Source organism: Schistocerca americana, chromosome 7, assembly GCF_021461395.2.
Source record: "Schistocerca americana isolate TAMUIC-IGC-003095 chromosome 7, iqSchAmer2.1, whole genome shotgun sequence".
NCBI lineage: Eukaryota > Metazoa > Arthropoda > Insecta > Orthoptera > Acrididae > Schistocerca > Schistocerca americana.
Genome location: NC_060125.1, coordinates 232,031,300 through 232,059,261, shown reverse-complemented (window position 1 = coordinate 232,059,261; position 27,962 = coordinate 232,031,300). Strand labels below are relative to the sequence as shown.

At 38.1% G+C, this 27,962-nt stretch overlaps 1 protein-coding gene across 3 annotated transcripts in view; it reads right to left on the bottom strand.

Moving 5' to 3' along the window:
* The window catches only part of LOC124622378 (THO complex subunit 2), a 312,497-nt gene that overhangs the window by 213,891 nt on the left and 70,644 nt on the right, over nt 1-27,962 (bottom strand). For all 3 annotated transcript variants that reach the window (XM_047148064.1, XM_047148066.1, XM_047148065.1), the window contains exons 7-9: nt 23,449-23,705; nt 16,472-16,618; nt 7,316-7,488 (exon numbers count right to left, since the gene is read on the bottom strand). In XM_047148064.1, the coding sequence (XP_047004020.1) occupies nt 7,316-7,488; nt 16,472-16,618; nt 23,449-23,705 (577 nt within the window). The remainder of the gene's footprint in view (nt 1-7,315; nt 7,489-16,471; nt 16,619-23,448; nt 23,706-27,962) is intronic.

Below are 27,962 nucleotides of genomic sequence, written 5' to 3'. Positions count from 1 at the left end.
AAAACAACAACCACCACCACACACACAACCATTTTGGAAATATGTTTCATGTGCAGCAACATATATATGCTGTATATTTTTGTATTAGGAAAGTATAAATTCGAATTCAATCAAACACAGCATGTTAGTTTCCGAAGCATTGAAATCAAGATTGGGATGCCCTTCTGTAAGCCAATCACAGCTCATGTCACGTGATCTTGCCAGCTGATGACAGCAGATATTCAGAGCATAGGACACATGATGTAGTCAGCCAATAGTAAAATCACTGTTAAGTAGTGTGAACAAACAAGGGGGAAAACTTAGTGGTTCACGTTAATATACATAGTGTAGCTACAAGAAAAGCTAAGCTTTCACACATAATATTGGTATTGAAGATTAATACGCTACGTGAGAAGCCAAGCTTTCACATGTAATATAGGTCTTTTGTTGCTTGCATTACACTTTAAGATCATCACACAAATAAGCCAGTAAAATTTAAAATAATGACACAAATGTCTGGTCTTCTGGGACCAAAATTCTTCTAAGTGGTTGGTCCTCAAAGTGTTAAGTTTTAAATGAAAGTCAAACATTCTGTGACTTAGGAAATTCATCCCACATTCTCACATGTAACGTAATTCATCATGAAATTTACTTTGAAAGTCACGCTTTTCAAACCACCATTCCCAATATTTTCCTGAGACCTATTACAAATAGGTTGGTTTTAGCATTTGCCAGACAGTGCCACAAAACAGGCATATTACTGCGCGTGCACAGCTGTGATGCCCGTTAGTTCTAAGTATAAAGCATTAAGAGATCTTACATTACGTCATACAAGAAACAGGACATCAGAGGATGCTCCAGGAGCATCAGAATTTTGTAAACTGTACTAAATGCATAATTCGGCTTGAAGTGCTCACTAGTTTGTCCACATTCACTATGAATTAGGCCCCACCTGATATTATGCTTTTCAGTGTGGTTTTCAGCATGCAAATTTTCTTGGAGAATCAGTACTGTACTATCTCATGTTTGGTTCTTTATTATCACATAATGCTATACATGCCAGACGATGAAAATGTGCACTCAAAAGCCACTGAATAATTGGAACTAGCCAATACTGTGGAATGAAACACTTTATTTCAAATAAATTGACTGCCTCAGGGAAAAGATTAATAAAAGCCAAATTTCTTTAGCAAACTGCCAAAGTAACTTCATTGTTCTGCGAGACAATTAACACTTGACTGCCAAAAATGTGGAAATAAAATAAAATCAGAAATCTGAAACTAGTACAGCAAAATCACTAAACGTAAACATGGGTCATATGGAGACCCAACTACAATACAGACAACTCTGCGCATGCACAAATCTGACACCCAGGGCGCACCAGAAAAATTTTTCTAATTAGCATCTGGCTGGTTGCTGCTACTGCCAATACAGGTAACAGCCCCACTTCAAGCAGCCAGAAGTGGGAGAAAGTACTGCTCATACATGACTCAACTGTGCATGCGCATCAGCCCTATGGGAACTTCTCATACTAACCTAATGTAAGCAATTCTAACATTGTACTCATAGAAAGCAGTTTATTGTTACCAAGTATTGCATAGTCTTCGTCCTTTGACACATTTTGCTGTTGGATGATGCTTGTGTGTTGCACACCACCGAACAGACTGATCTACAAAATAAGTTCAGCTTGATTTTTATTCCTTCCAAATCCTTGCCTCGTACCTTTTTGAATATTTCAACAAAACCATGATCTCCTCTTCATATGATATATCCTCTCCCTTCTAGCTTTATAACATATATTTACTGCATTATACTGTGAAGTTAACTCAAGATTACCCTTAACTTAGTCTTCACTTGTAAATACCCGTCTCTTGTCTGAATTGTGAACTGGATGGATATAGGCTTCACACTCTTCCTATTCCCGGCAAATACACTTGCAAGTACAAAGCCTGGGAAACAAAGGACTATCCTATTGTCAGCCACGATCAACAGACACATGCTGCTGGAAAATTACAGGACTGCCAGTATAGCTCATACTATATTTGTATCAATTTAAGTCCGCCCCCGGTAGCTGAATGCTCAGCGCGACAGACTGTCAATCCTAAGGGCCTGGGTTTGATTCCCGGCCGGGTCGGAGATTTTCTCCGCTCAGGGACTGGGTGTTGTGTTGTCCTAATCATCATCATTTCATCCCCATTGACGCGCAAGTCGCCGAAGTGGCGTCAAATCGAAAGACTTGCACCAGGCGAGTGGTCTACCCGCCGGGAGGCCCTCGTCACACGCCATTTTTTTTTTTTTTTTTTTTATCAATTTAACTATACATGTAACACCTCCCTTTACAAAATTTATGTATTACTAGAAGAAATTAAACAAGCCCTGTGTTCCCAACCGCTACCCAAAATAACAAAACTTTGGTCTAGTACATAAGAACCAGCTGGTTATATGCTGTTCCACATGACACTCTGGTTTCACATCCACATCACAATCAGAATTTCACTCTGCACACATATACTAAGCAATGCTAAATAACAGTGGAGCTCCATTCAAAGCAACCCACTGTGATATCCTCAGATGTTGTTTCCAGTTCTCCATGCAACTGAAAGAGACTTTCAACGCCACTATTGAACCATTGCTTTCATTTATTCTTGAATGTGAGTTCTCTCTGAGCACACACCCTGACTTGCCAGTTCTTCCAGGCACTCACACCGAATTTCTCCAGCTCTTGAATCACTTGATGGCACAAGGACACAACAAATAACACTACACTGAGCTGCCACCTATATTGTGGCATTTCACAAGCACATTATAATAGTTAACATAACTGTTCCCTCAGTGACTTCTGTCCTGTCTGTTATTCCGATACAGAGCGTAACTTTATACTTCCAAACGCAAGTTATGGAGTTGAACATCTTCAGCTTCTCCAGTTGATCACCTGTTTTTTCTGAGATTCAGTGGTTTGTACTGAGGTGAAAACTGATACTTAGAAAGACTTAATCAAGTAGTTGATTTGGTTCCCACCACACATTAACATATTTTCAGTTTTGTAACTGTTCTTTAATAAATTAAATACAATTATAACATTATAATTAACATCCACATCTACATCTACATCTACATCCATACTCCGCAAGCCACCTGACGGTGTGTGGCGGAGGGTACCTCGAGTACCTCTATCGGTTCTCCCTTCTATTCCAGTCTCGTATTATTCGTTGAAAGAAGGATTGTCGGTATGCCTCTGTGTGGGCTCTAATCTCTCTGATTTTATCCTCATGGTCTCTTCGCGAGATATACGTAAGAGGGAGAATATACTGTTTGACTCATCGGTGAAGGTATGTTCTCGAAACTTCAACAAAAGCCCGTAACGAGCTACTGAGCATCTCTCCTGCAGAGTCTTCCTCTGGAGTTTATCTATCATTTCTGTAACACTTTCGCGATTACTAAATAATCCTGTAACGAAGCGCGCTGCTCTCTGTTGGATCTTCTCTATCTCTTCTATCAACCCTATCAGGTACGGATCCCACGCTGCTGAGCAGTATTCAAGCAGTTGGCGAGGAAGTGTACTGTAACCTACTTCCTTTGTTTTCGGATTGCATTTCTTTAGGATTCTTCCAATGAATCTCAGTCTGGCATCTGCTTTACTGACAATCAGCTTTATATGATCATTCCATTTTAAATCACTCCTAATGCGTACTCACAGATAATTTATGGAATTAACTGCTTCCAGTTGCTGACCTGCTATATTGTAGCTAAATGATAAGGGATCTTTCTTTCTATGTATTCACAGCACATTACACTTGTCTACATTGAGATTCAATTGCCATTCCCTGCACCATGCGTCAATTCATTGCAGATCCTCCTGCATTTCAGAACAATTTTCCATTGTTACAACCTCTCGATATACCACAGCATCATCCGCAAAAAGCCTCAGTGAACTTCCAATGTCATCCACAAGGTCATTTATGTATATTGTGAATAGCAACGGTCTTACGACACTCCCCTACGGCATACATGTTTCAGTAGCTTGTACTCCTCAAAACTGTCTCTGAAACGAGCTTCTGCCACCCTTGTTAACACATCACCACCATTCTGCGGCATCAACTGCAGTCACCAAACAGCGACATAATAATTATAATCACATTTCAAGATATGAATTGTTAAATGAAAGTAAAATTTATTACCCCCATGCTCCAAGCCCCATTGAGATTGTTGAATTCACCTGTGTTGAATCGTTTCATGGAGAGGTGTCGGATCTACAGTATGACCCCAGCCTCCAAACATGAGAAATTTTTATTATTTAAATTTTACAGAAAGGCCACTTTCATCCAAAGCCTTTTCACCAATACAAACACAACCAACTGTTTCATGTCGGAATAGGCCTGAACTGTCATCAGCAAAGTCACCCTGCCACCACGTCAACGTCGCAGAGTCACCTGGCTTGTAAGCCAAAGAGACCTCTGGACAGTCTCCACAAAACGAAGCTCTCTTCTGTCTTGAGTTACTGCCCACAGCAGGCACTAAGTTTCTTAGTCTTTGTTACTTTTCCATCTTCCTCCTCCTCCGAGATAAGTCTGGGGCTACTGAAGTTACCTTATCACCCCCCCCCCCCCCCCCCACCCCACCTGATGATCACCATGAAATCCCCACTAGAGAATAAAATAAAAAGGTTTCTTTTTTTCTGAATACGAGTATGGTGTTGGCAAGTGCAAATCATTTATAAATCCTGTCAAGACACCTGCCCATCAAATAGGTGTATACGCCCCTCCAGTCCACACAATAATACACTTATGTGCAAAACTTAAGGATGAAATTTAACTTCCGCATGCTGTGTCAATAAAAAGTAACACAGCTCAATGAAATTTGGACCAAATGTAGAAAGAACCATTATAGTACAGTGCAGAAGGTAAATGAAATAACTACTCAGTGAGACAAGCAAAAATAACACTTTTATTCAAAGACAATAATTACACTGAAGTCACTGCAATTCAGTACGATCCTGTGGATGGCAGGACATGGTTCTTAATAGGATGTGTACTCACCATGGACAACAATGCGTGCTTTGCAATGTGCTCCCATGCTAGCCACAAGATTTTTAAGGAGCTCTTGTGGTAAGGCATTCCATTCTTCAACTAGCGCAGTTTTCAACTGCTGGATGGTTGTTGGTGCACGTGGACGCGCTGCAATACGTCTCCCCAATGAATTACACACATGCTCGATGAGATTCAAGTCGGGAGAACAAGCAGGCCAGTCCATTCGCCATTCCCTTGTTCGAAGAGCTCCCATAGTTGCTGTGTTTCATGCAGTCGTGCATTGTCTTTCATTAAAATGAAGTCAGGGCTGTATGCGGATCACGTATGACAATCTTCTTGGGGTGCATTTTGTGTTACCACTTCCTGCCATTTGAGGGTACATCCAGACTCACAATTCAGACTAATCATAATGTGTAGGCTTTCACAGCGGCCATCTTCATTAGTTCAAACTTCCGGGCTGAGAGGCCGTGGTCAAAGAAGAAGAAGGGGATGAAAAAGTTTTACTGATCGATCATGGCCTCTCAGCCCGGAAGTTTTAACTACGGTGGTCCAATCTCCCTGCTCTTGGCACCATTGCAAACGGTGCTGCCACTGTGGTGGTGTCAAGAGAACACAATGTACTGATCATCAGGCAAAGCGATCACCCCAATGCAGTTGCTGTGCTAGTGTGACACGCGAGATTGAGTGCCCTGCATTCCTGTTAAATGTGGCTACAATTGCATCCACTGTTTCATGTGGGTCCTAGCCTGTTGTACAATGTAGCAGTCATCTTCTGTTGTAGTTGACCGCAGCTAGCCTTCTCTTTCCTTCCTGTAGCAGTGCCTGTGGTTTGGGGCTCCCAATGTTTGTGAAACAATGCTGTGAGCAATATCGGTCTCCCGGGCTACACTTGTCGCTCTTTGTCCTCCTTCCAGTTTCCTGGTGATTCTTCCACTTGTGAAGTCATCAAAATATTGTCTCCGGGCCATTTTGTAATGAAGAATACCATCACAGAGCAAAGTAACTGTTCACTGATTGACACACACAGTCATTCCCCATTCCCTCAACTGCTTCATGTCGAGGGGCCAACCCCATTTGGCACTACACATTGACATTCACGATGTGTGCTCATGAATTTTGGATACCTATGGAACGAAATAGAAATATTGGTGCCTTGTCTTATACATGGTTGAGTGGCACTTGGTGTTATGCATGAGACTGGCCTGAAGATTACACCATTGCAACGTCAAAACTGGTTGCCTAACAAACAATATCAACATGATGGCTGTTGGTTCTGTATTATTACATTTCAACAAACACTGTGCTGTTAAAAATCACTCCAGGAGAGATATGCAGATCTCTACATATTCCTCATCGAAAAACTAAGAATGAAAAAATAATAAAACAAAGTATTATTTAAGAGAGGGCAGCTATTGCATGGTTTCACTGTTCTATGAACATACAGAAAACAAGGGCAAGAGACAATGCGTGTCTTCAAGATGGAATGGTTATGACAGTAACTTGGCGTGTGAAGTACCTTTGCGGGAGCACTGTATACGCTACATTAATCATCGGTCTAAGTTGGAGCAGTGGTCCATCCCAGATGAAATAACAATGACTGCATTCTGTGTAAAATGAATGAATTAACCTATTATCCTGATTTGTAATTCTGGACTGTCAGTTCTCATTCAGAATTCTGAGTGAAGACTGCTGTAATAGTTTTCAAGAATGTATGAAAAACAAATATTTACTGAAGCAAAGTTGAAAGTGGTCTACGTCATTTTCATCCAGCATACACTGTGTAAGCAGGTGAAAAAGTTTGAGATTATTGCATGATAATTAACTAATAAATGGAAGACAAACAATCTCTCTCTCTCTCTCTCTCTCTCTCTCTCTCTGTGTGTGTGTGTGTGTGTGTGTGTGTGTGTGTGTGTGTGTTTTGCTAGCTCTGAGGAGGAGCATTGTTTGAAAGCACAGCAATAGTTGGATCTTATTTATGTGCCAGTCCACCACTCAATGCAACTATTAGATGAACAGTTAACTTTAGGCCTTCTACTGATTCCGTAAAAAAAATAAACCCGCAAATGTACCAAATAATTTCAGTGTTTCACTTTGTGTCATACTGATTACAATTTAGATTCAATACTGGCTGAATATTTTGTGGAATTCTACTATACTCCTTCACACACTATAAGGAAACCTTCAAGAGACATTTAACAAAAAATTAGTGTACTGTGTTATACACCAGACAAGTGGATTCACTATATTGTTGCAAAATAAAACAAACTACTTCCATAGTAGTCTAAATGTGCAACGTAAAGAATACTCACATACGATAAACTGGTTCTATGAGAACATGTATGAGCTGACACAGAGCCCGCGCAACAGGTGGTTGATCCATTGCACAATGTTCTGGAAGTTTTCGTGTTAACTGCTCTGCGTGAGTCCAGTCACCGACAGTCAGTAATGCCTCACAAAGACCAAACTTCTGGTTTGCTGCATACTACAAAAATTGAAATAATTCAATGAGTTTCATTGAATACATAATATTTCTAGATATAGCATATGATGGACATCAAAGGTAAGCTATCTGGATGATAGGAAAAAACTAAATTGTAAGTTTTAGCAGCCTAACAAAAAATTTCTCACACCAAAACACATGAAAGCTTCAGTAAAAAAAAATCAATGTTTTCTGCTATCTCTAAGTGTAGTCAAGGCATTGTAATCAATATAAATGTGACATGTCTGTAAATGCAGAATTTCAATGAAATCTACAAATGGTCATACAAGTCCACACTCATTCAAAATAAAAGACATTGCTTGTGGTAAATGTCTTTGCAAGCAAAGGGTGGTTTGTAATGAAAATTAACAGCAGTAAAATATTTTTAGTAATGTTTTTTCATTCTTAAATATAACTATTGTACACACTCACACACTGACGAGCAGACACAAATGGGAAATCATTCTAGTCATGATAAGAGGAAACCCACTGACGTAAGTGAGCTTCACAACAGACAGAACGAAATGACCACCTCGGTAATGGGGAAGCTGGCTGGCTGTTTATGTGATACTGCCTTGATCAATGGAAAGCAGCTGAAGGGTAATGAATCCATAAGTACATGACAACGTGTGGATGCCCACATCTCATCACATCCTGTGGAGGTTGCAGGCTTTGCCATTCTGCAAAGCATCTCAGCAGATCTGATGGCGGAGTAGAATGGTGATGCTGTCACAAGTGTTTCAGTGCACACTCATGAGCTCCATAGCACACAACCCCCATGTGTTCCCAAATTGACCAACGACATCAATTACGGTTACAGCTAACATAGGATCATCAAGATTTGACTGAGGATCAACGTCAGCTTGACGGTCATGTCCGGCTATGCTGTCGCAGCTAGGCGAACAGCTGTTCAAAACGTGCACTGTGCCGTGCACACAGAGTTGTGGGGGCAGTAGTATGATGCAGGGGACACCCACACACAGAATCGCTGCTGAATTCTTTCCAAAGGTGGATCAACACTTTATTATCAAGTTCTCATAATGTTTTGGCTGACCAGTGCCTGGTGGCTGGTAACAAGAAGTTTGTTGTCACTGTGATATTCAGTCTGAAGATTGTTATGATGCAGCCCTTCACAATAATCTAATCTGTGCACACTTCTTCATTTCTGAATAACTACTGCTACCTACATCAGGCGAAATACCCTCAGACTTCAAGAAGAATATAATAATTCCAATTCTAAAGAAAGCAGGTGTTGACACATGTGAAAATTACCAAACTATCAGTTCAATAAGTCACAGCTGCAAAATACTAACGCGAGTTCTTTACAGACGAATGGAAAAACTGGTAGAAGCCGACCTCAGGGAAGATCAGTTTGGATTCCACAGAAATATTGGAACACGTTAAGCAATACTAACGCTATGACTTATCGCAGAAGAAAGATTAAGGAAACGCAAACCTATGTTTCTAGCATTTGTAGACTTTGACAAAGCATTTGACAATATTGACTGGAATACTCTCTTCCAAATTGTGAAGATGGCAGGGGTAAAATACAGGGAGAGAAAGGCTATTTACAATTTGTACAGAAACCAGATGGCAGTTATAAGAGTCGAGGGGCATGACAGGGAAGCAGTGGTTGGGAAGGGAGTGAGACAGGGTTGTAGACTCTCCCCGATGTTATTCAATCTGTATATTGAGCAAGCAGTAAAGGAAACAAAAGAAAAATTTTGAGTAGGAATTAAAATCCATGGAGAAGAAATTAAAACTTTAAGGTTCCCCAATGGCATTGTAATTCTGTCAGAGACAGCAAAGCACTTGGAAGAGCAGTTGAACGGAATGGACAGTTTCTTGAAAGGAGGATATAAGATGAACATCAACAAAAGCAAAACGAGGATAATGGAATGTAGTCGAATTAAGTCAGGTGATGCTGAGGGAATTAGATTAGGAAATGAGACACTTAAAGTAGTAAAGGAGTTTTGCTATTTTGGGAGCAAAATAACTGATGATGGTCGAAGTAGAGAGGATTAAAAAAGTAGACAGGCAATGGCTAGGAAAGCGTTTCTGAAGAAGAGAAATTTGTTAACATAGAGTATAGATTTAAGTGTCAGGAAGTCGGTTCTGAAAGTATTTGTATGGAGTGTAGCCATGTATGGAAGTGAAACATGGACGATAAATAGTTTGGACGAGAAGAGAATAGAAGCTTTCGAGATGTGGTGCTACAGAATAATGCTGATGATTAGATGGGTAAATCGCATAACTAATGAAGAAGCACTGAATAGGATTGGGGAGAAGAGAAGTTTGTGGCACAACTTGACTAGAAGAAGGGATCGGTTGGTAGAACATGTTCTGAGGCATCAAGGGATCACCAATTTACTATTGGAGGGCAGCGTGGAGTGTCTCAATTCCTAATCTGATTCCCTCAGCATCCCCCGATTTAATTCGAAGGCACTACACTACACTCGATTTACTTCTGTCGATGTTCGATACTTTTCCCCCTAGTTATATGTGCTTCGACAGCTTTGCATTTGTCTTCTAATCAATTCTGCTTAGCCATTTTGCATTTTCTGCCAATCTCAATCTTTAGATGTCTGTATTTCCTTTCACCTGCTTCCTTTGCTGCATTTTTGTATCTTCTCCTTTCATCACTAAATTCCGTATTTCTCAGGTTTGCCAAAGAATTCTTCAGCCTTATCATTTTAACAATTTGATACTGTGTACACCATTTCATCTTTGTAAAGCCACCCATTCATCTGTTACTGTATTCCTTTCCTCTGTTTCAGTTCAATGTTGCCAACACTCCCTCTGAAACTCTTAACAATCTCTCATTCATTCAATTTTTCTATGTCCCTTCTCCTTAATCACTTGGTTTTTTGCAATTTATTAAATTTTAATTTGCAATTGATCAATAAATTATGTTCAGAGTCCACATCAGCCCCTAGAAATGTCTTACAATTTAAAATCTGGTTTAAAAACCTCTGTCTTACCATTATATAGTCAATCTGAAACATTTCTGTCTCTCCAGGTTTATCTCTCTCTCTTTCACACACACACACACACACACACACACACACACACACGTAACACAGGGGTGCTGTCCTTTTTTCCCCCTAACGTAAGTCTTTCTGTTCCCGGGATTGGATTGACTCCTTACCCTCTCCCTTAAAACCCACATCCTTTCGTCTTTCCCTCTCCTTCCCTCTTTCCTGATGAAGCAACCATGGGTTGCAAAAGCTTGAATTTTGTGTGTGTGTTTATGTTTGTTAGTGCCCTATCAACATACCAATGCTTTCGTTTGGTAAGTTACATCATCTTTGGATAACCTTGTTACACAAACCAAGTATTGTCTGTTATTCAATTAGATTTCGTGCAAAATTTTACCAGACAGCTTTCTGTTTCATTCCTTTCCTCTAATCCATGATCTCATATTACGTTTCCATCTCTCCCTTTTTCTACTACCAAATTCCACTCATCTATCACAATTAAATTTTCAACTCCTTTAACTATCTGAATAATTTTCTTTATCTCACTATCATGCATTCTGTCAATCACTTCATCATCTAAGGAAGCAGACAAGGAAACAGAATTCCTGGATTTTGCCCAGATTTCCCAATTAAAAATACACTTTTTGCTGAGTGAAGAGACACATTTTCCCAGGTGAAAATACATATTTTCCTGGGTGAAAATGCACTTTCTACACGTTCAAATGGCAGTATAAAAATAAAAATAAATAAATAAATAAAAAAAAATTGGAAAGCTCGTTGATGCACATCCACAAGTATAGATACGAATTCCACCAAACACAGCATGTTAGTTTCCGAAATCAAGAGTGTGATGCACTTCTGTCAACCAATCATCGTTCCTGCCACATTATCTCGCCAGCAAATGATAGCAGATATTCACAGCACAGGATACATGATGTAATCAGCCAATAGCAACATCACTGTTAAGCAACGTGAACACACAAACAGGAAAATTTTATGGTTTAAATTAATATATATTTAGTATAGTGCAAAATTTTGGGCAAAAATTTTTTTTAAGTTGCTGGTTCTCAAAGTGTCAAGTTCTGAACGAGAATAAAATGCTTCGTGACTTAAGAAATTCATCCCACATTCTCACACATAACATAATTCCTTTTATGTAAAAGGAAATTTACTTTGAAAGTAATGCTTCTCAAACCACCGCTTGCAATATTTTCCATGACCAGTCAGAAATAGATTCATTTGAGCAGTTGCAGAGAGTGCCGAAGACAGGCGTTACTGTGCATGCACAGCTACGATGTAGAAAGCCCATGGTTGGTGTTTTCATCGCATTTATGTTTAGAATTTGGTGTGTAAAGGGGCGTCATGTGATCACGTGCAGCAGTGCTGCGTGTTGTTCTGAGGGAAGATAAGGAGTTATTGCCTTTTAGGGCAATGTTGTATCGTATCCTGTCCAGATAAAGAATGCAAAATTAGAAAGCATACCCTGGCACAATATTCTTTTCAAAACTAGATTCTATGTCTCAAAGTACCCTAATAATTTGCTACGTGGTGACTTTAACATAGATTTCTTTTTTATTCGTACTCTGCAGTACTGTTATGTAGCATTTCCAATCACGGATACATCCACACAGCACTGCAAAAAGCTAATAAGAAGGAATACAAATATCTTACAAATAAAAAATAAATAAATAAATAAATAAATAAAACAGTCATTTGTATACACCAGAACTAAGAGCTGTAAGCTTTTCATGACTTTTTCCAACTGTATAAAAATTATCAAGGTTACCTGTGAAGCCAAGAAACTACATAATTGGCAATCTATATTCTACTCCAGGAGTAACCATAAAAATTACAAGACACTTACACATTAGCTTTCGCCCACAGCCTTTGTCAGAGAAAGAAAAAGAAACATACACACCTTCATTCACACAAGCAAGCACACCTCACATACATGTGACTACCATCTCCGGATGCTCGGACCAGAATGTGGGAGGGCAACAGCAATGCATTCTGGTCTGACCAGCCAGGAATGGCGATCATGTGTGCGCTAGGTGTGCTTGCTTGTGTGTTAGTTTTTCTTTTTCTCGCGAAGGCTGCGCCAAGAGCTAATGTCTACTTTTACTTGTGCCTGTTGACAACTAACATTTTATCTTTATGGTAAGTACCAATCTATCTTTTCCTTACATTGTTGACAAGCCCAATTTTGAAATGTGTATCATATAAGCATGCCATAGCCCATCACCTGACAGTGAGAAAATTAAATGAGAAATTAACATGAAGTAACTGAAAACTTAATAAACAAGCAGATTTGAATGAAAGCACATCCTAATACTCTGTAAAATTTCCCAGTTACTTAAACAACTTGAGAGCGTCTGAGGTTTTCTGTGATTTTATCAGTAACAATTCTGGTTAAAGTTAACTGGCTGATCAAAAACTCCCATACTGCAGCTGTGTATAAATGAACAAGCGCGATAAATTTCACATTAATGGGAAGTTGGCTGGAAGTTAGACAGGCTCATCTTCTCGAGAATGAAAGTTGTCATCACTGGGCATAAATGTTACTTTAGATCACACTCTATGTATGTCGTTTTTGGGTGATCAAAGTAGTCGTGCTGTACCTGACAATATCATAGATAAAGCAAAGAAACATCCTTGCCCACAGTACTCCAAGGAATATCAAAGACTGAAACATCCATTGGCCAACAATGTCAACAACACTGATGTTATTTGTAATGGCATTCATTTTATTACTTAAAAGTTAAGACTCAGTCCAAGTTAAGAGTCGCTGTACATTAAGAGAAGAATAAATTGTATGTAGTTGTTGGACTACTCCTTTAATAGAGCTGAAAATTAACAAATAACTAAGGCATATTCATTGGGAGTTTCGACGGCTTTTGCTAGGTACTGAGGTGTTTGACAGTCGTGGACTTGCGCAATGAATTACATTACTCTGAATAGCTTTGATAAAAATAAGTAGAAAATGCCAACTTTACATTTCTTTACTAAATACTCACCAATCTTCTACCTTTCTAGCCCATCTTAAAGGTGATATAAAACCATGAACATCTAATCGCTGTTGAAAACCACTTACAAAGAATTTAAAATTACCAAAATTGCAGTCTTCCACGCACCTACATGGCCCCATATGGCACTATTCACGTTTCATTTTTAAGTGGAATTAGACAGCTTTTACCTGTGTTATTATCTTTTTCTTCTTTTATCAGATTAATAGTCTCACTGTTATGAAACGAAAATCAATAATATGACCAGTGTCATTATCTTTTCTTTCTTTTATCAGAATACTTATCTCATTTTTATAAAATGCAAATTAATAGAATTACCAATATTGATTTGTTCATTTGAACATTTTGTTTACTGAAAGCCTTAAAAGGCTAAGCCACATAAAGCATAAACTATGCTGCAGACGATAACTTCAAAGAGCTAGGAAGAGGGCCAATAAGTATCTCTTAGTGAGGATTAAAAAAACCAACTAGTATAGATATCGATATCCAGTCCAGACATTCACACCATAAAACTGTTATACTTTCCATATGGTAATTATACAGATGGTTTACTTCAAGAGGAACAAATATGGAATCACTGCTGCTCAACTCACATTACAGACAGTGTGATGAACAAGTCACAAGACTTACCATCTAGCTCAGTGACAACACTGGCACAAGGTTCCTACTAGCAATTGGACAGCATATGAACTAGTTTTGTCAATACCAAACTGTGATATTTTAGACTTAGACTTTGGCAACAGCTTTGCTGAGACTTGGTACTATTCCCTTGTCTCCTTAAACTTTTTGGTCCTGATAGGCAATGGAATCATGGGTACGATTATTAGAAACTCTGCTGCAATTTATAAGTTTCTAGGAGTTAAGTATACCGGTTCAGCGGACAGTGGACTGATGTGATTCAACAATGACCTCAGTCTATGCGACACACTGAAGCACTACTCTGCCAGCACTTTACTACAACAATTTAGTCAAACAGAAAATAATATGTACCTTGAAAACCCAACTGCTTTTTTTACTTCTTTATGTAGAGGCAATAAATTGTAGAACTTCAGGAACTGAAAGTAGTTGAGTAGATTTGGAAGATGAGTGGAACAATATCAAATTGGATGTAACAGTGCTATCAAAGTTGCCACAAACAGCATTACAAACACTGAAGTAATCTCAGCATGATAGCACTGGAGAAATTTTTGCATTCACTGGAGCTACTCAACGTGACATTTTCTGTGAAAAATGGGAAAAAAATCTGGACCTATCTAAAGCCATGAAATGTATTTTTCCTTTGTTTCAAAAGTAGTCTTTAATCAATCGCAGTCATTACTGTACAAGTGTTGTTAGGCTGCGGTCACAGCGGCTCCAGTATTGGTGGATTCAGTCGACAACCGACATCGGCCAGAGATGACTGATCTTTTCAAATCAGTATTCCACTATGTGCGTGGTCACACTATAGCCGATCTTATCTCCCAAACATACAAATTTCAGATGATAATCTGTGAAATTAAAATCAGTTTCTTTTCTTCAGTCAAATCGACCAACATTCTCGCACATAAAATATGGAGCTTGAGAAACTGATACATTTAGTCCAGGAATCAGTGAGTTTGTGGCATCCTGAGGATGAAAATATCATGTTTGAAATCTATGGACTGAAATTACAGCTCTATTCAAAACTTCAAATAGGTAAAATGTTAATTGGAAATTTTAGGCGTAGATTATAACCTCAAAAAATAATCTGTTCGAGTGAAAAGGGTGACTTATCTTACATAATAATAGCTACTGTACTTATCATTTTTGTAGTAGAGTGTCATTACTTGTCTACAAATTAACATTATTGCTTACTGATATTTTATGCCAGTAGGATAGTAATTCTGTTAATATGAAGTGGTAGGGCAATGTGGTGTATAATGCGTATTTCTACTTTTAAGTGCTTTAAGTTTTCAGAATATCTTGTGCTACACTTTATGCTTGTCTTTCACTCTTGTGCTAAATGACAGTAATTGAAAGTTAACTGACTTATGTCTGGACAACTTTAAATAAATACAGAGAAACAGTGTGTTTATTAAGTTGCTTTTCAAGGTGACCACGAATTTTCTTGAGTACATAACAGAATGTTTCACCCGTCATATCATATACTCTTAAAAATTGTCTGGCTATTCTGATAACTGAGAACAGAGTGTATAGTACTCACCACGTTCTTTAGGAGACAGGAAAACTCATTTACATGCATTAATCATCTCTTCAATAGTACAAGCCACTATGCAGCACTTGTGAGCAAGTACAAAAGTGCCTTGGTGACCGCCACACACTACGAGGTTAAAATATAATCTACTTCATAAATAGGATACATTCTAACCTAACCTCCCTGACTCTGCCAAAAACTGATGAAGGAGATTTTACACATTATGATCACTCTGTCAGCCAATGTTATCGGGTAACCTCTGGCCATGGTGCCTGATGACGGCTGTTGGCCGCACTGTGAATGCATCCTTAGAAAGGTTGAACGAGAAACTTGGCTAAAAGACAGCACAGCTGTGCAAGGCAACCATAACAATGCAACTGTCGACTCAACTCTATAAACTCGCAATTTTAATGCAAAAAATCAGATGACTGCTTTCCATCCGTCATCTTTCTTCCCTGAACTTGCTTCATGCAATCTATTAATAAATAAATAAATTTAAAAAAATCTGTACTCATAGAACTGATAGAATGCCTTCCCAACACCATCAATAACATGAAGGAGAATGTCATAGGCAGTAAAAGACATTGCAAAAGAAGCTTACAATGTTTGGAGAAGTGTGTGGGTAGAGGAGGGAAGTACTTTGAAGGAGACATGGACTTCACAACTGTAGTATGAATGAAAATGTTATTTAAAAAGAACTTTTATCTTTTTAACAGTTGTATATATGTGCAGCCAGTAGCTTTAATATATACAAAACACACTCACATGTCTATTCTAAAACACAAACAATATCATAATTTAGTTTTACAAACCTTTTCCCGAGCACTCTCCTTCTCTTCCACTGGCTCTTCTTTCTCTTTATCCTTTGTTGAAATTATATTCAGTTTCCTGACATATTCTACAGCTTCCTTCATTTCCTTATCCCATTCTTTGTAAATAACTTTATCATCTGGAGTGAGCTGCAAAATAATGGCAAATTCAACAACACATCTGACATTCATGTATCAGATTTATCCCACATACTATTATCATGATGGTGAACATCAACAAGCTATGTGCAGTCACAATTGGCGATAAAATTTAAGATGAAGTAAAGAATGCCAATGTGACAATGCTCAAAAGTTACTAATAGAATATCGTCATTACAATATCATAATTTATAATTGTATGCATGGAATTTCAAAATGACATGTACAATATAATTAAATTAGTATATGAGTAATTAAGGAAGAAGCTGATAACACTTTAAAAAATGACATATAAATAAGAGTACAAAGTCTTCTTTTTAATGTGAAGGCAGTGATATTTGAATCCCATGATTGCTAAACCTAAAAAACACACTGCAATTGAAAAAAAAGGGGGGGGGGGAGAGAGAGAGAGAGAGAGAGAGAGAGAGAGAGAGAGAGAGAGAGAGAGAGAGAGAGAGAGGTTTATTCTGCTTTTAAATAGCAGGCATACAGAACAAGAAACCAGAGGTGATGCATGTCAAGACAGAAACATCATGCTATCTTTATCTTGACCACAACCACATGAGAACACTTCCACTCAGCCCTTTAAAAATATTATACCTTTTCTTCTCTAAAAATTTACCCTCCCATACATGAAGGTACCTTTAAACTGTAAGTCTGATATTCATTCACTTATCATCTATTGTGGTTCAACTTTTGGCAGCTGCTAAGCTGCAACATAGAAGGGTCAACATGCAATATTCTAGCAATTGCTGCCACATACACAAGAAAAGATTGACTGAACCCCTCACAGCCTTTACAGAACTGCCAAGTATATAAAAAAAAAAAAAACCATGTAAAATGTACTTTGTTTCTGTTTTTGTCACATCAAATACAAGCTGCAGAAAATCTAATTTAAAGTAATACGCACTAGTATATAAATTGCAAAAATAAACAATCTTCCAGAATTCATATGGCTAAATGAGTTTTCTTATTTTTGCATTGTTTTGCCAAGAACTGAAATTTATTCTTCCAACCTTATTCTCTAGTGCAAATCAGATACAACCGCACAGGTTAACTGTTACAAAATGTTAGTAAATAAAATGCACAATATGAATAGAAATATGATTTTTGTGAATGAAGCTCAACGGCCATGTTAGAACATGTCCTCAGCACCTGGGGATTGGCAGAGAATGACAAGTTAACTTTTTCACAGCAGCCAATGGGTTAACATCAAATATTTTCAGCAGTCAATGGGCCGACATCAAATATTTAACACATTAAGTCATTTGTAAAGAAATCAGACAACTGAAGCTGTTTTGTGCATGCTGATTCCATTCTAGGGTTGCTAGAAGTTTCCCAAAACGAAATTCCCTGACAATTCCTAATTTTCGGAGACATTTTTAGCATTTTCCCCTGACAGATTTTGAGATCTGAAGGGTTAGTAAACAGTTAAGTTGACAAAATAGCATAAGGAATTCTGTATTTCTGAACGTGTTTTTAATTCAACTTTTGAATGAATAAAAAGCTATTGTCTCCTTCATAGAATTTAATGGGTGACAATAAATGCCATTTTTTGTTATAGGATTTTTGTGTTAACTCAAGCTTTGAATTAACAGTTGGTTTTTGGTCCTCCTCCTATACAAGATTTATGAACTACATAAATTTCCAGTATATTAAAAGAATTACTACTCACCATATCACGGAGATGTTAAGTAAGAGACAGGCACAACAGAAAGACTGCTAAACAAGTAAGCCTCAGCAGCCAGAGACGGTGGTCACATATGTGATAATTGTGCTCGCATGAATACGTATGTTTAATTTAAAAGAAGGCCTTTTGGCTGAAAGATAAATTGTTCAGAAGTCGTTTTGTTGTGCCTTTCTGCGAGTCAACACCTGCAATATATGGTGAGTAACAATCTATCCTCTTCATAACATTATCATCATTCCATCCTGGATTTTCCATTTTTTACTTCAAAGACAATGTTTACTACTAAATACGGAACCATACATTTTAATAAAATTAAAATTCTAGTTTTATTCTATAATTGTATGAATATAAATTGTGATGCAGATGTGAAACGCCTTACTGTTAAATGATATAAATTACACACTTTAACAGTTAATGTTGAATCTACAGAAATAAAAAGTATTTCATTTTCTATTTGTTTCGCATTTTGTACCAAATTTTAATTTATTCTGAATGCTTACATTATCCTACAATTAGTTATTCAAAGTAAAAAGATATACTTTTATTAAAATAAATGTTCAGTATTTGTTAACATCATCTCAATTTGGCAATAAACTTGAATTTGTGTAAAAGAGAGAGAGAGAGAGAGAGAGAGAGAGAGAGAGAGAGAGAAATTGCTAGTAGCAAGAACCGAACCAATGACCTCGGCGAATTCAAGGCTTTGCTATGCATTCAGAAACCAGTGATCCTTTAACATTGTACAAATGTTTTATGGTCTACAGTGCTCGGAAATCTTGAGAATTTCATCATACTGATTTAAGAAATTGAAGTCTGCACACTGACTTTCAACTCCTTAAGTATTAAGAAAATTGAAAAGGGACAGTCTGTACTGTCCACTTGCTGTATTCATCTGAGACCTGCAGCTGCTTCATATCAGAGAGAGAGAGAACACAGAGTGAGTCTCCTATATTTGCTGTCAGTGTAGGGTGGAAGTAATCTTAATGTTGGAATTTTAAGATACAAAGTCTGTTCAAAAAATTCTAGAACATTCGTAATTTTGCGCCACTGGTGTGATGGAGCGAAATGCATTTGGCATCGCTGCACACGCCTGTGTTTAATTTGTAACTGCTGGAAGTTTCATTGCTATGTGTCTATTGGTTATTGTTCACTGTTGTATTGAGTAGAACATTATGTCGCACAGTTGGCGAATTTGGAGACGGCAGAGTCAGAGGAGCAAAGGGTCTGCATTAAATTTTGCTTGAAACTCAAGAAAACCTTTACAGAGATACACCAAATGATGCAGGAAGTCTACAGTGATGAGTGCTAAAAAAAACGTACTTAGTGTTACGAATGGTTCACATGGTTTAAAAAAGGCTAGATAGAAGTTAAAGATGACCCTCAATGAAGACCCTTCGACATCTACTGACGACGCTCATGTCTGGAACGTCAACAAAATTGTGTGTGCCAATCAAAGACTGACTGTCCGAGAGATTACAGAAAAATGTAACATTTCAGTTGAATCATGTCATGAAGTCCCGACACAGCATCTTGGAATGCATCCTGCTGCCGCCAATTTTGTCACATGGCCCATGAGTCAGACCAGAAAGACCTTTGCCTTGTTATGTATGAAGAGTTTTTGGATCACGCAAATGAGAACAAGATGTTCCTTAAGAGAATCATAACTGGTGATGAGACATGGGTCTACGGTTATGATGCTGAAAGCAAAGATCAATCTTCACAATAGGTCGGGAAAGGTTCTCCAAGACCGAAAAACAGTTCGTCAGGTCAGGTCACATGTCATAGCCATGCTGATAAGTTTTCTTTGACTTTGAGGGATTAGTTCATCATGAATCCTTGCCATAAGGACAAACTGTTACTCAATGGTACTATTGGAATGTGTTGCAGCGCCTGCAAGAAAATGTGAGGATGGAACGGCCTGAAATGTAGCAAGACAGTTTATGACTCTTGCATCATGACAATGCACCCGTACACTCGTTCGTATTGGTGCATGACTACTGTGCAAAAGGCAAAATCACTGTGCTGCCTCATCCTCCGTACTCTCCACACCTGGTGCTTGCAGACTTTTTTTTTAATTCCCAAAGTTGAAAACCCCATTAAAAGGACAAAGACTTGCAACGATAGACGAGATAAAAGAAAATTCACAGTCGGAGCTTTGTGCAAGCCAGCAATAGGCAAACCAAACCTGCTGCCGGGAGTGGAAACAGCTTTGGGAGTGGTGTGTCAATCGTGGAAGAGAGTATTTCGAAGGAGACCATGCACAATAAGTAAAAGGTAAGCATGGAAAAATTTTGTGGACAAAGTTCCGTAATTTCCTGAACATACCTTGCACTTTTCTCTAAGTTATACTTCAGGTGAAAATTTACTGTTTGAATGAATAAATTAACTTTTAATCAGGAAACAGTTTTTACTTTTGGAGTAAAGAGTGTACCATATGTAATATATAAATAATTTAACATCCTCTTGGTTAAAAAAACTTGATTCATGAACTATTCTTTGTTTACTTTTGTTTGTCTGTTGTCTTCTTGTGAGGAATGGTGGTTTACAATGAGGTAGAACATTAGGTTGGTCTTACTACTACATTACCAGCCATTTTTTAAACAAAGTTCTGTCCTCCAAAAGAGAAACATCTGCTTTTCATTGTGTTGCTCCTAAGCTAGCACTTAGCTTGGATGACATCAATGGTCATTCTTCCATCAATTAGGTAGGAGAAAGTAACAATAGGTGGACTGAAATTGCAAAATATAGGGCAGAGCCAGTCACAAGATTACAAATTACACCAAGGAAAAGCATATGGTCTACGCATAAGCTACAGATATTGAAGATGTGGCCAAAGAAGTCTGCTAAATAGGAAGTATGAATTCAACAACTGCATACGTGTTTCTGAAATGATTCATGAGACAACTGTTTATCCATATGAACTCCAAACTAAATCATACATAACAATTTGTGATCCATTAAAAAATATAATAAGTGAATTTGCTAAATAACTGAAGAATCTGATACACTACTACGAATAAACATCGATACTTCAAAATAGTGGCGTATTTAAGGGGGGCTTCTGAACTCTGGTAGATGTGACAAGTACATTAGTGCCCCAACCCAAAATCAGATCATCTTGCATCAACAATCAACTCCCGGAAAGGATTGTTCAGCGCATATTCACGTTTTTTGCCGATGAAACTACTGATGTTGCTGGAATAGAGCAACTCTCTATTTTATTATTTTTCTGTTATTACATTTTCTGTATTATATTTTCTCAGATCTATTATGTTTTCTCAGGTCTCAAGATTCGTCAAGATTTCCTGCAATTTGTTCCAGTGTTTGATGTGGCTAGCAAAGGATTAGCTGGATCTACGATTGAAAACTTGATAAAATTTGGTTTTGATGTGTTATTTTTACAAGGACAAGGCTATAATGGTGCTGCATCTATGTCGGGAAAAACTCTTGGGGCTTAGGCATTCATACAACAGGACCACCCTTTAGCTGAATATTCTCATTGTGCAGCTCATAATTTCAATTTGGTAGTCGCTAAAACAGGCAACGTTCCACTTATCAGAAATTCACTAAGAATGCTGGAAATGGTACGTAATCTCTTTTGGCCACCAAAGTGTAGCCAGATACTACACGATTCCCTTGAATCATTACCAATGTTCGAGTCAGGGCTTCAAAATGTACCACTCTCACTAGATGGACTGAGTGCCTCTGCGGCACACAATTCTTCAGGAAGTATATGGTCGTATTGTTTCAGCTTAGGGAAGGTTCAAGAATCTGACAAGAAGATCGCATCCCATGATGCCATGATTCTCTTAGCAGCCATCACCAAGGGAGATTTTGCCATTTGCTTGGTTATACTTTCTGAACTGTTTGTGCTGAGTGAGTCCATCTGCTATAAACTTCAGCACCAAAATATTGATTTTGCAGAGTTAATCAACACTGTCACGGATCTAAAATGGGAACTGCTGGCAATGAGAGAAAATGTCGATGATATTTTCAGTCAGTTTTTCTTAGAAGCAGAGAATTTGTTTTGGCCAATGGTGTTGAAATTGAGCAACCACACATTTGTACTAAGCAAGCACATCATGCAAATCAGGCTAAAAGTGATGGTGTTGAGCATTACTACAAAGTGTCTGTGTTCGTACCTTTTCTGGATGCCTTCATTAATTCACTGCATGATTGATTCTTAACACTGCGAACTTTTTAACAGCGTTAATCATCTTTTACCACGGGAAAGTGAAGACATATGTACAACTAATTGAGTTACGAAACTTCATTCATTTTATGCTTCAGATTCATTAGTCACCAATTTAACAAAGGTGATGGCTGAGTTGAAACTCTTTCATCAAAGTATGAATCCACTGGAGCAATTGCCTCAAAACACAATGAATTTTTTTATCTGCAACTGTCAGATCTATCCTAATGGATTTCGGTTTCTACATCTCTTGGCAGCTCTACCAGTGACAATGGCAGCAAATGAGCACAGTTCCTCCATCTTTACGAGAATCAAGACGGAACTAAGCAATACAACTGGCAAGGCTTGTCTGAATGGGCTCGCCATGACAATTCATCACGAAGAAAAGACTGATGTCCAAACTGTGATTAGCGATATGGCAAAATAAAGACACCACTGTCTTTCTTTTGTACTTTAAATTTCTAGAAAATGGTTTAGTCACTTGCTCTATTTACGTGTATTAAAGTAGCAGACATTTATACGTTCTTTAAAGTAAATTAACATAATTAGTGCAGAAAATTCTCTTAGCAACCGAATGATCTTTTACTGAAATTATTCAACTTCATAACATTATAAAATTGATTTCATGATGTGATTCGTAACTTCAATAAATCGTTTTTGACGGAACTTCAATAAATCGTTTTTGAAAGTCATTAGTATTTTATCTATAAAAATGTAAACCACAGACACACTTTACTTTTATAATTCCGGACATTAGATTATTATTGGTCGATAAAATTAAGTTTCAAAATGAGCTATTGTAATATGAAAGACATAGTCCCCAAAAACAAAATTGTAAATATGCCACTACTTTAATACAAAAACTATTTACAGCTATCAATTAACCTTCCAGTTACTTGTAAAAGTAAGAAAATATTTGTGTAAGGATCACATAATACAAACCCAGCAGTAGATGTCATCCAATGCAATAATTCCATGCTGTAGCATCAAAGCTGTGACCAAATGCAGAGAGTTGGGTGTTGTTTCCTCACTGCTATTTTGGTAGAAACAAAATTTAAAGCCAAGCACTTCACAAAGAATTTTGGGGTCGCACATGTATGACTGCAACAGTGGCACGAAGAACTCGTGTAGCTCTGGACGACATTCAAAACTTTCTAAAATAATATCCAGCACACGATTTGGATCCAAGTTGAAGCAACCTGTAAAAGATTTACGCACTTAGTGACAAGTAAAACAGAGATCACCCCCCCCCCCCCCCCCCCCAATAAAAAAGCACAACTGTTTCAAAATGAAAATTGTAACATGTGACATGCAATGGACACCGAAGGTACAAATGTGCAAGAGAAATTTCAATGTTTGTATTACTTAAAGTGAGTTTTGCTAAATGTAATTCATACTAAAATCCTATGACCCTTATACCCAGAATAAGTCACTCTGTTGTTATATTAACTGTACTCTTTAACAGCAACCTTTACTCCATTCCCCTCTCTGTGGTTGCATTTCCTTTCCTCATTCCACTAGTTACTAGATATTATATTACTGCTCCAAAGCCCAGCACCAGTGATACAACATTCTCCAGTTATTTCATCTATTAGCTCTTCATATCTTTTGATATTCACGAAAATATCCTTTTGTTTGAAGTTGCATTTTCTTGTGTTCTACTGTTTGAAAAGAGGACAAGAGCAGTAATTTTTCACAGTTTATTTTGCTCTGGCCACCTGGGTTTTGACACTGGCACTGACAGTCCTACTGATTGCATAATCATACATACTGTAAAATTTCATTATGGTTTGTAATGTAATATACTACTAAGTTGAAAAATATTTTCACAGGAATCGGTTCTCTTGTTTCCCCATTCACACGTGAAGCGCACCGGTGCTGCAGACAAATAAAGTTTGTGTGGTACAATTGTGTGAGTAACAGTTAAACTGGTCACTGGTGTGGTCATCACTCTGGCCAGAGATTGTAAGATGATGAACATCAAGAAGTCGCACCCCTACTTTGATTCTCAACAACATAATTGTTAAAGAGCAGTGATCTTAAAATGTAATTCAATTTACAGATCCAACTCAGCTGCATTATCTAAAATGTACTACTACTGAAGAATAATATTACTATTATTACTAACGATATGAAATAATTTTTAAATGTTGGTGGTCAACTTACTAAGTGTGACACTTAAATAATGAGACTGGCATCAGCAAAGTGATTTATTGCAAACAAACTTACAACTAACTTTAATCCCCTTCAACATAGTTCCCTCCCCTATCTATACACTGCTGCATATGTGTCTTCCATTGTTCAAACCAAAGCTGCACGTCATCCGTTGTCATCCTCTTCAACAACTGTAGTCGATTATGCTTTTACATCTTCAACAGACACTTTTCAGCATGAATAAGCGTCACAGGCAGCCAGATCTGGTGAATACCGAGGATTTCAAGCACAGGAATGTGACTGTCCACTAAAAACTGTTTCACAGATATGGCATTGAAGGACGGTGCATTATCCTGATCTGGAATCCATGAGCCACACTTCCACAAACCCAATCACTTTTTTCTGACTCTTTCCCTTAGCTTGATTAGGACTTCCTTTTAGTATTGAGTGCTGCTGATTATCAGTCTGACACTCAGGCATCCATTCAGTCATGGTAACACCACTGATATCGGGAAGGGGGGGGGGGGGGGAATAAGCATTGCCTTCAGTTTTGACTTGCTCATTTGAATCTTTTTCATTCTTGGCGACATGAGAGTCTTCCTGTGCACAGATCGACACCTTGTTTCTGAGTTGTACTACAAGATCCATGTTTCATCACATGTAATAACAAGTGTGAGCAAGTTTGGTTCTTCATTGAGTCATTTTATGCCGTAAGAACATATGTTCTTCCGATGGTATTTTTGTTCCTGCAAGATGTTTCTCGGAAATAGTTTTGCACAAGCTTTTGTCATGTTTAATTCATCACAGAAAATTTATCTTAATGTATGTTTGTTCATGTTTGTTGTGTCAGCGATCATCCGAATACTCAGAATGCTAAACGTTTGCTTCAGGTACAGAACTCAAAGATGGACCAGAATGTTCATAAATCTTCAACTTCTTCCCGACCTTCTGAAAACTGTCTGTGACATTCAAAAAACAGCGAATGTCACGTCACATACAGTATCACCAAACATCTCCTTCAACATATGAAAACATGACTTGTTAAATTTCATGAGGAATGTTCAGTTCACCTGACTGCAGCACTACTACAGAACAATGTCCTTTACAAGCAAGGATCAAAAGCAAACAGAAAGATGAAATGGATGGTAGCTGCTCTTGATTGTTCAAGGTCAACTGCATTCCAATACCAACCTCAGGCATGGGGGTGTGCGATAGATGCACAGTTTTGTTATTTAATTGCTGTGTCTCATGCGTTAAAAAGATAATAAAAAATGAAATTTGGTGAATTTTAGTTCTTTCTGAGTCACCTGCCGGTTGAAAGAGATCACCAATCATGGAGTCAAAAATATAAAGATATAAATATATCAGCCGGATAGTTGAGAGAAAATGGAAATTTATGGCAACATTGGGTGCAACAACCAATGCACCCATAGCTGATTAGAGCTGCTGATATTGTTGCATCTGCTAGTCCTCTTGCTGAGAAGTGGAGCAGCAGGGATAGCAAAAAAAGTAATCAAAGTAACCATTTCAAACAATGGAAAACACAGCCTGAAGTGGAACAATATTATGAAAAGGACAGTTGCTGCTAACCACATAGTGGAGATGCTGAGATGCAGACAAGCACAACAAAAAGACTGTCGGAAAGTAAGCTTTCAGCCAAAAAGGCCTTTGTCTCTCTCTCTCTCTCTCTCTCTCTCTCTCTCTCTCTCTCTCTCTCTCTCTCACACACACACACACACACACACACACACACACACACACACACACACACACTTATGATGTATATAAGATTACTGCCACTTAGAAACCTATCGAATAATTTTATGTTAAATCTCTGAACTACAATGATTAAATGGTGCTTCGAACACGAGAAAAAGGAGACCTTTAACACTATGAAAGGGAGTGTTAATACAAAGAAAATCCAGAGCCATCCTAATTTTGAAGAAGTACCAGGTTACGGACTGAGTTGTGAAATACATCAGTACAAGTTAAATAATTGGGATAAAGATTAAAGCATCATCTTTAAGAGTGGAGTGCTTAATAAGCACAAATATAACTATACAGCTGATGAGTAAAAACAGTTTTGGCTGCAAGAAAGAGCTTTAAATGCTTCATGTAAAGTATGACAATCACAGAAAAATTGCATATGGAGATTAATTAGAGACTCTCAACTTGACAAGAAGAAGGGACCTGTTGGTAGGGCATGTTATGAGGCATCAAGGGATCACAAATTTAGCATTGGAGGGCAGCGTGAAGCGTAAAAATCGTATAGGGAGACCAAGAGATGAATACATTAAGCAGATTCAGAAGGATGTAGGTTGCAGTAAGTACTGGGAGATGAAGCTTGCACAGGATAGAGTAGCATGGAGAGCTGCATCAAACCAGTCTCAGGACTGAAGACCACAACAACAACAACAATTTGCTACAATTTACCTTAATGAGGTGAGCATATTGCTGCACAAGTTTAATTGTGAAATCAGATGTACTGCTTGACAAAAAAAAAGTGAAGCACTCAGAAGATGCTGTCAGAGGTCAATGCAACCTTGTATATGTACATACCATTGGCTGCTATGTAAACGATTAGTATTGCAGTTCTCTGAGACAGGTGCACCAGCTACCAGAGAACATTACTGTTGTTCCTGTTTAGTGTTGTTTTCAGGCCTGGCAGCGTATACAAGGGGCACAAACACTGTCAGATGTTGCGGGATGAATGTGAAGGACGCAGAGATGCCATATAATTGTGTGAGGAAGCATTATGAGCACCTGACAGAGCTTGAAACAGGCCTCACTGTGGGTGTCCATTTGGTTAGCTGGTCAAATTGTACAATATCCAGATTTCTGGGGCATTACGATGTAACAGTGGCCCGATGTTGTACAGCCTGGGAACGTGAGGTCAGGCATACTCATTGTTGAACCCTTTCACTGCTGTGAGCATGAATACCCATCCTGCTACACCATTTCCCCAGGTGCTGTGGACACTTAGATATTTGTACAGTGCTACGGACACTTGCATGTGTCCTGAGTTGCCAACCTCTCACTGCTGTGAGCAAATTAATTTCATGTCACAGTGAATAAAAATGTTTTAAATGTGTATCATACAACATATGTACCTCGATGCGATCTATCATCTACAAAAAACCTCATTTCAATATCGTGAATGGTTTATGGTATATGACAATTGTTATTAGCAAATGATTTGTGATGCACAATGATGTGAATGACCGCATCATCTGTAACCATCCGTCAGATTATTATTATTATTATTTTTTTTTTTTTGTGGGGATTTAGGGTGCAAAACATCT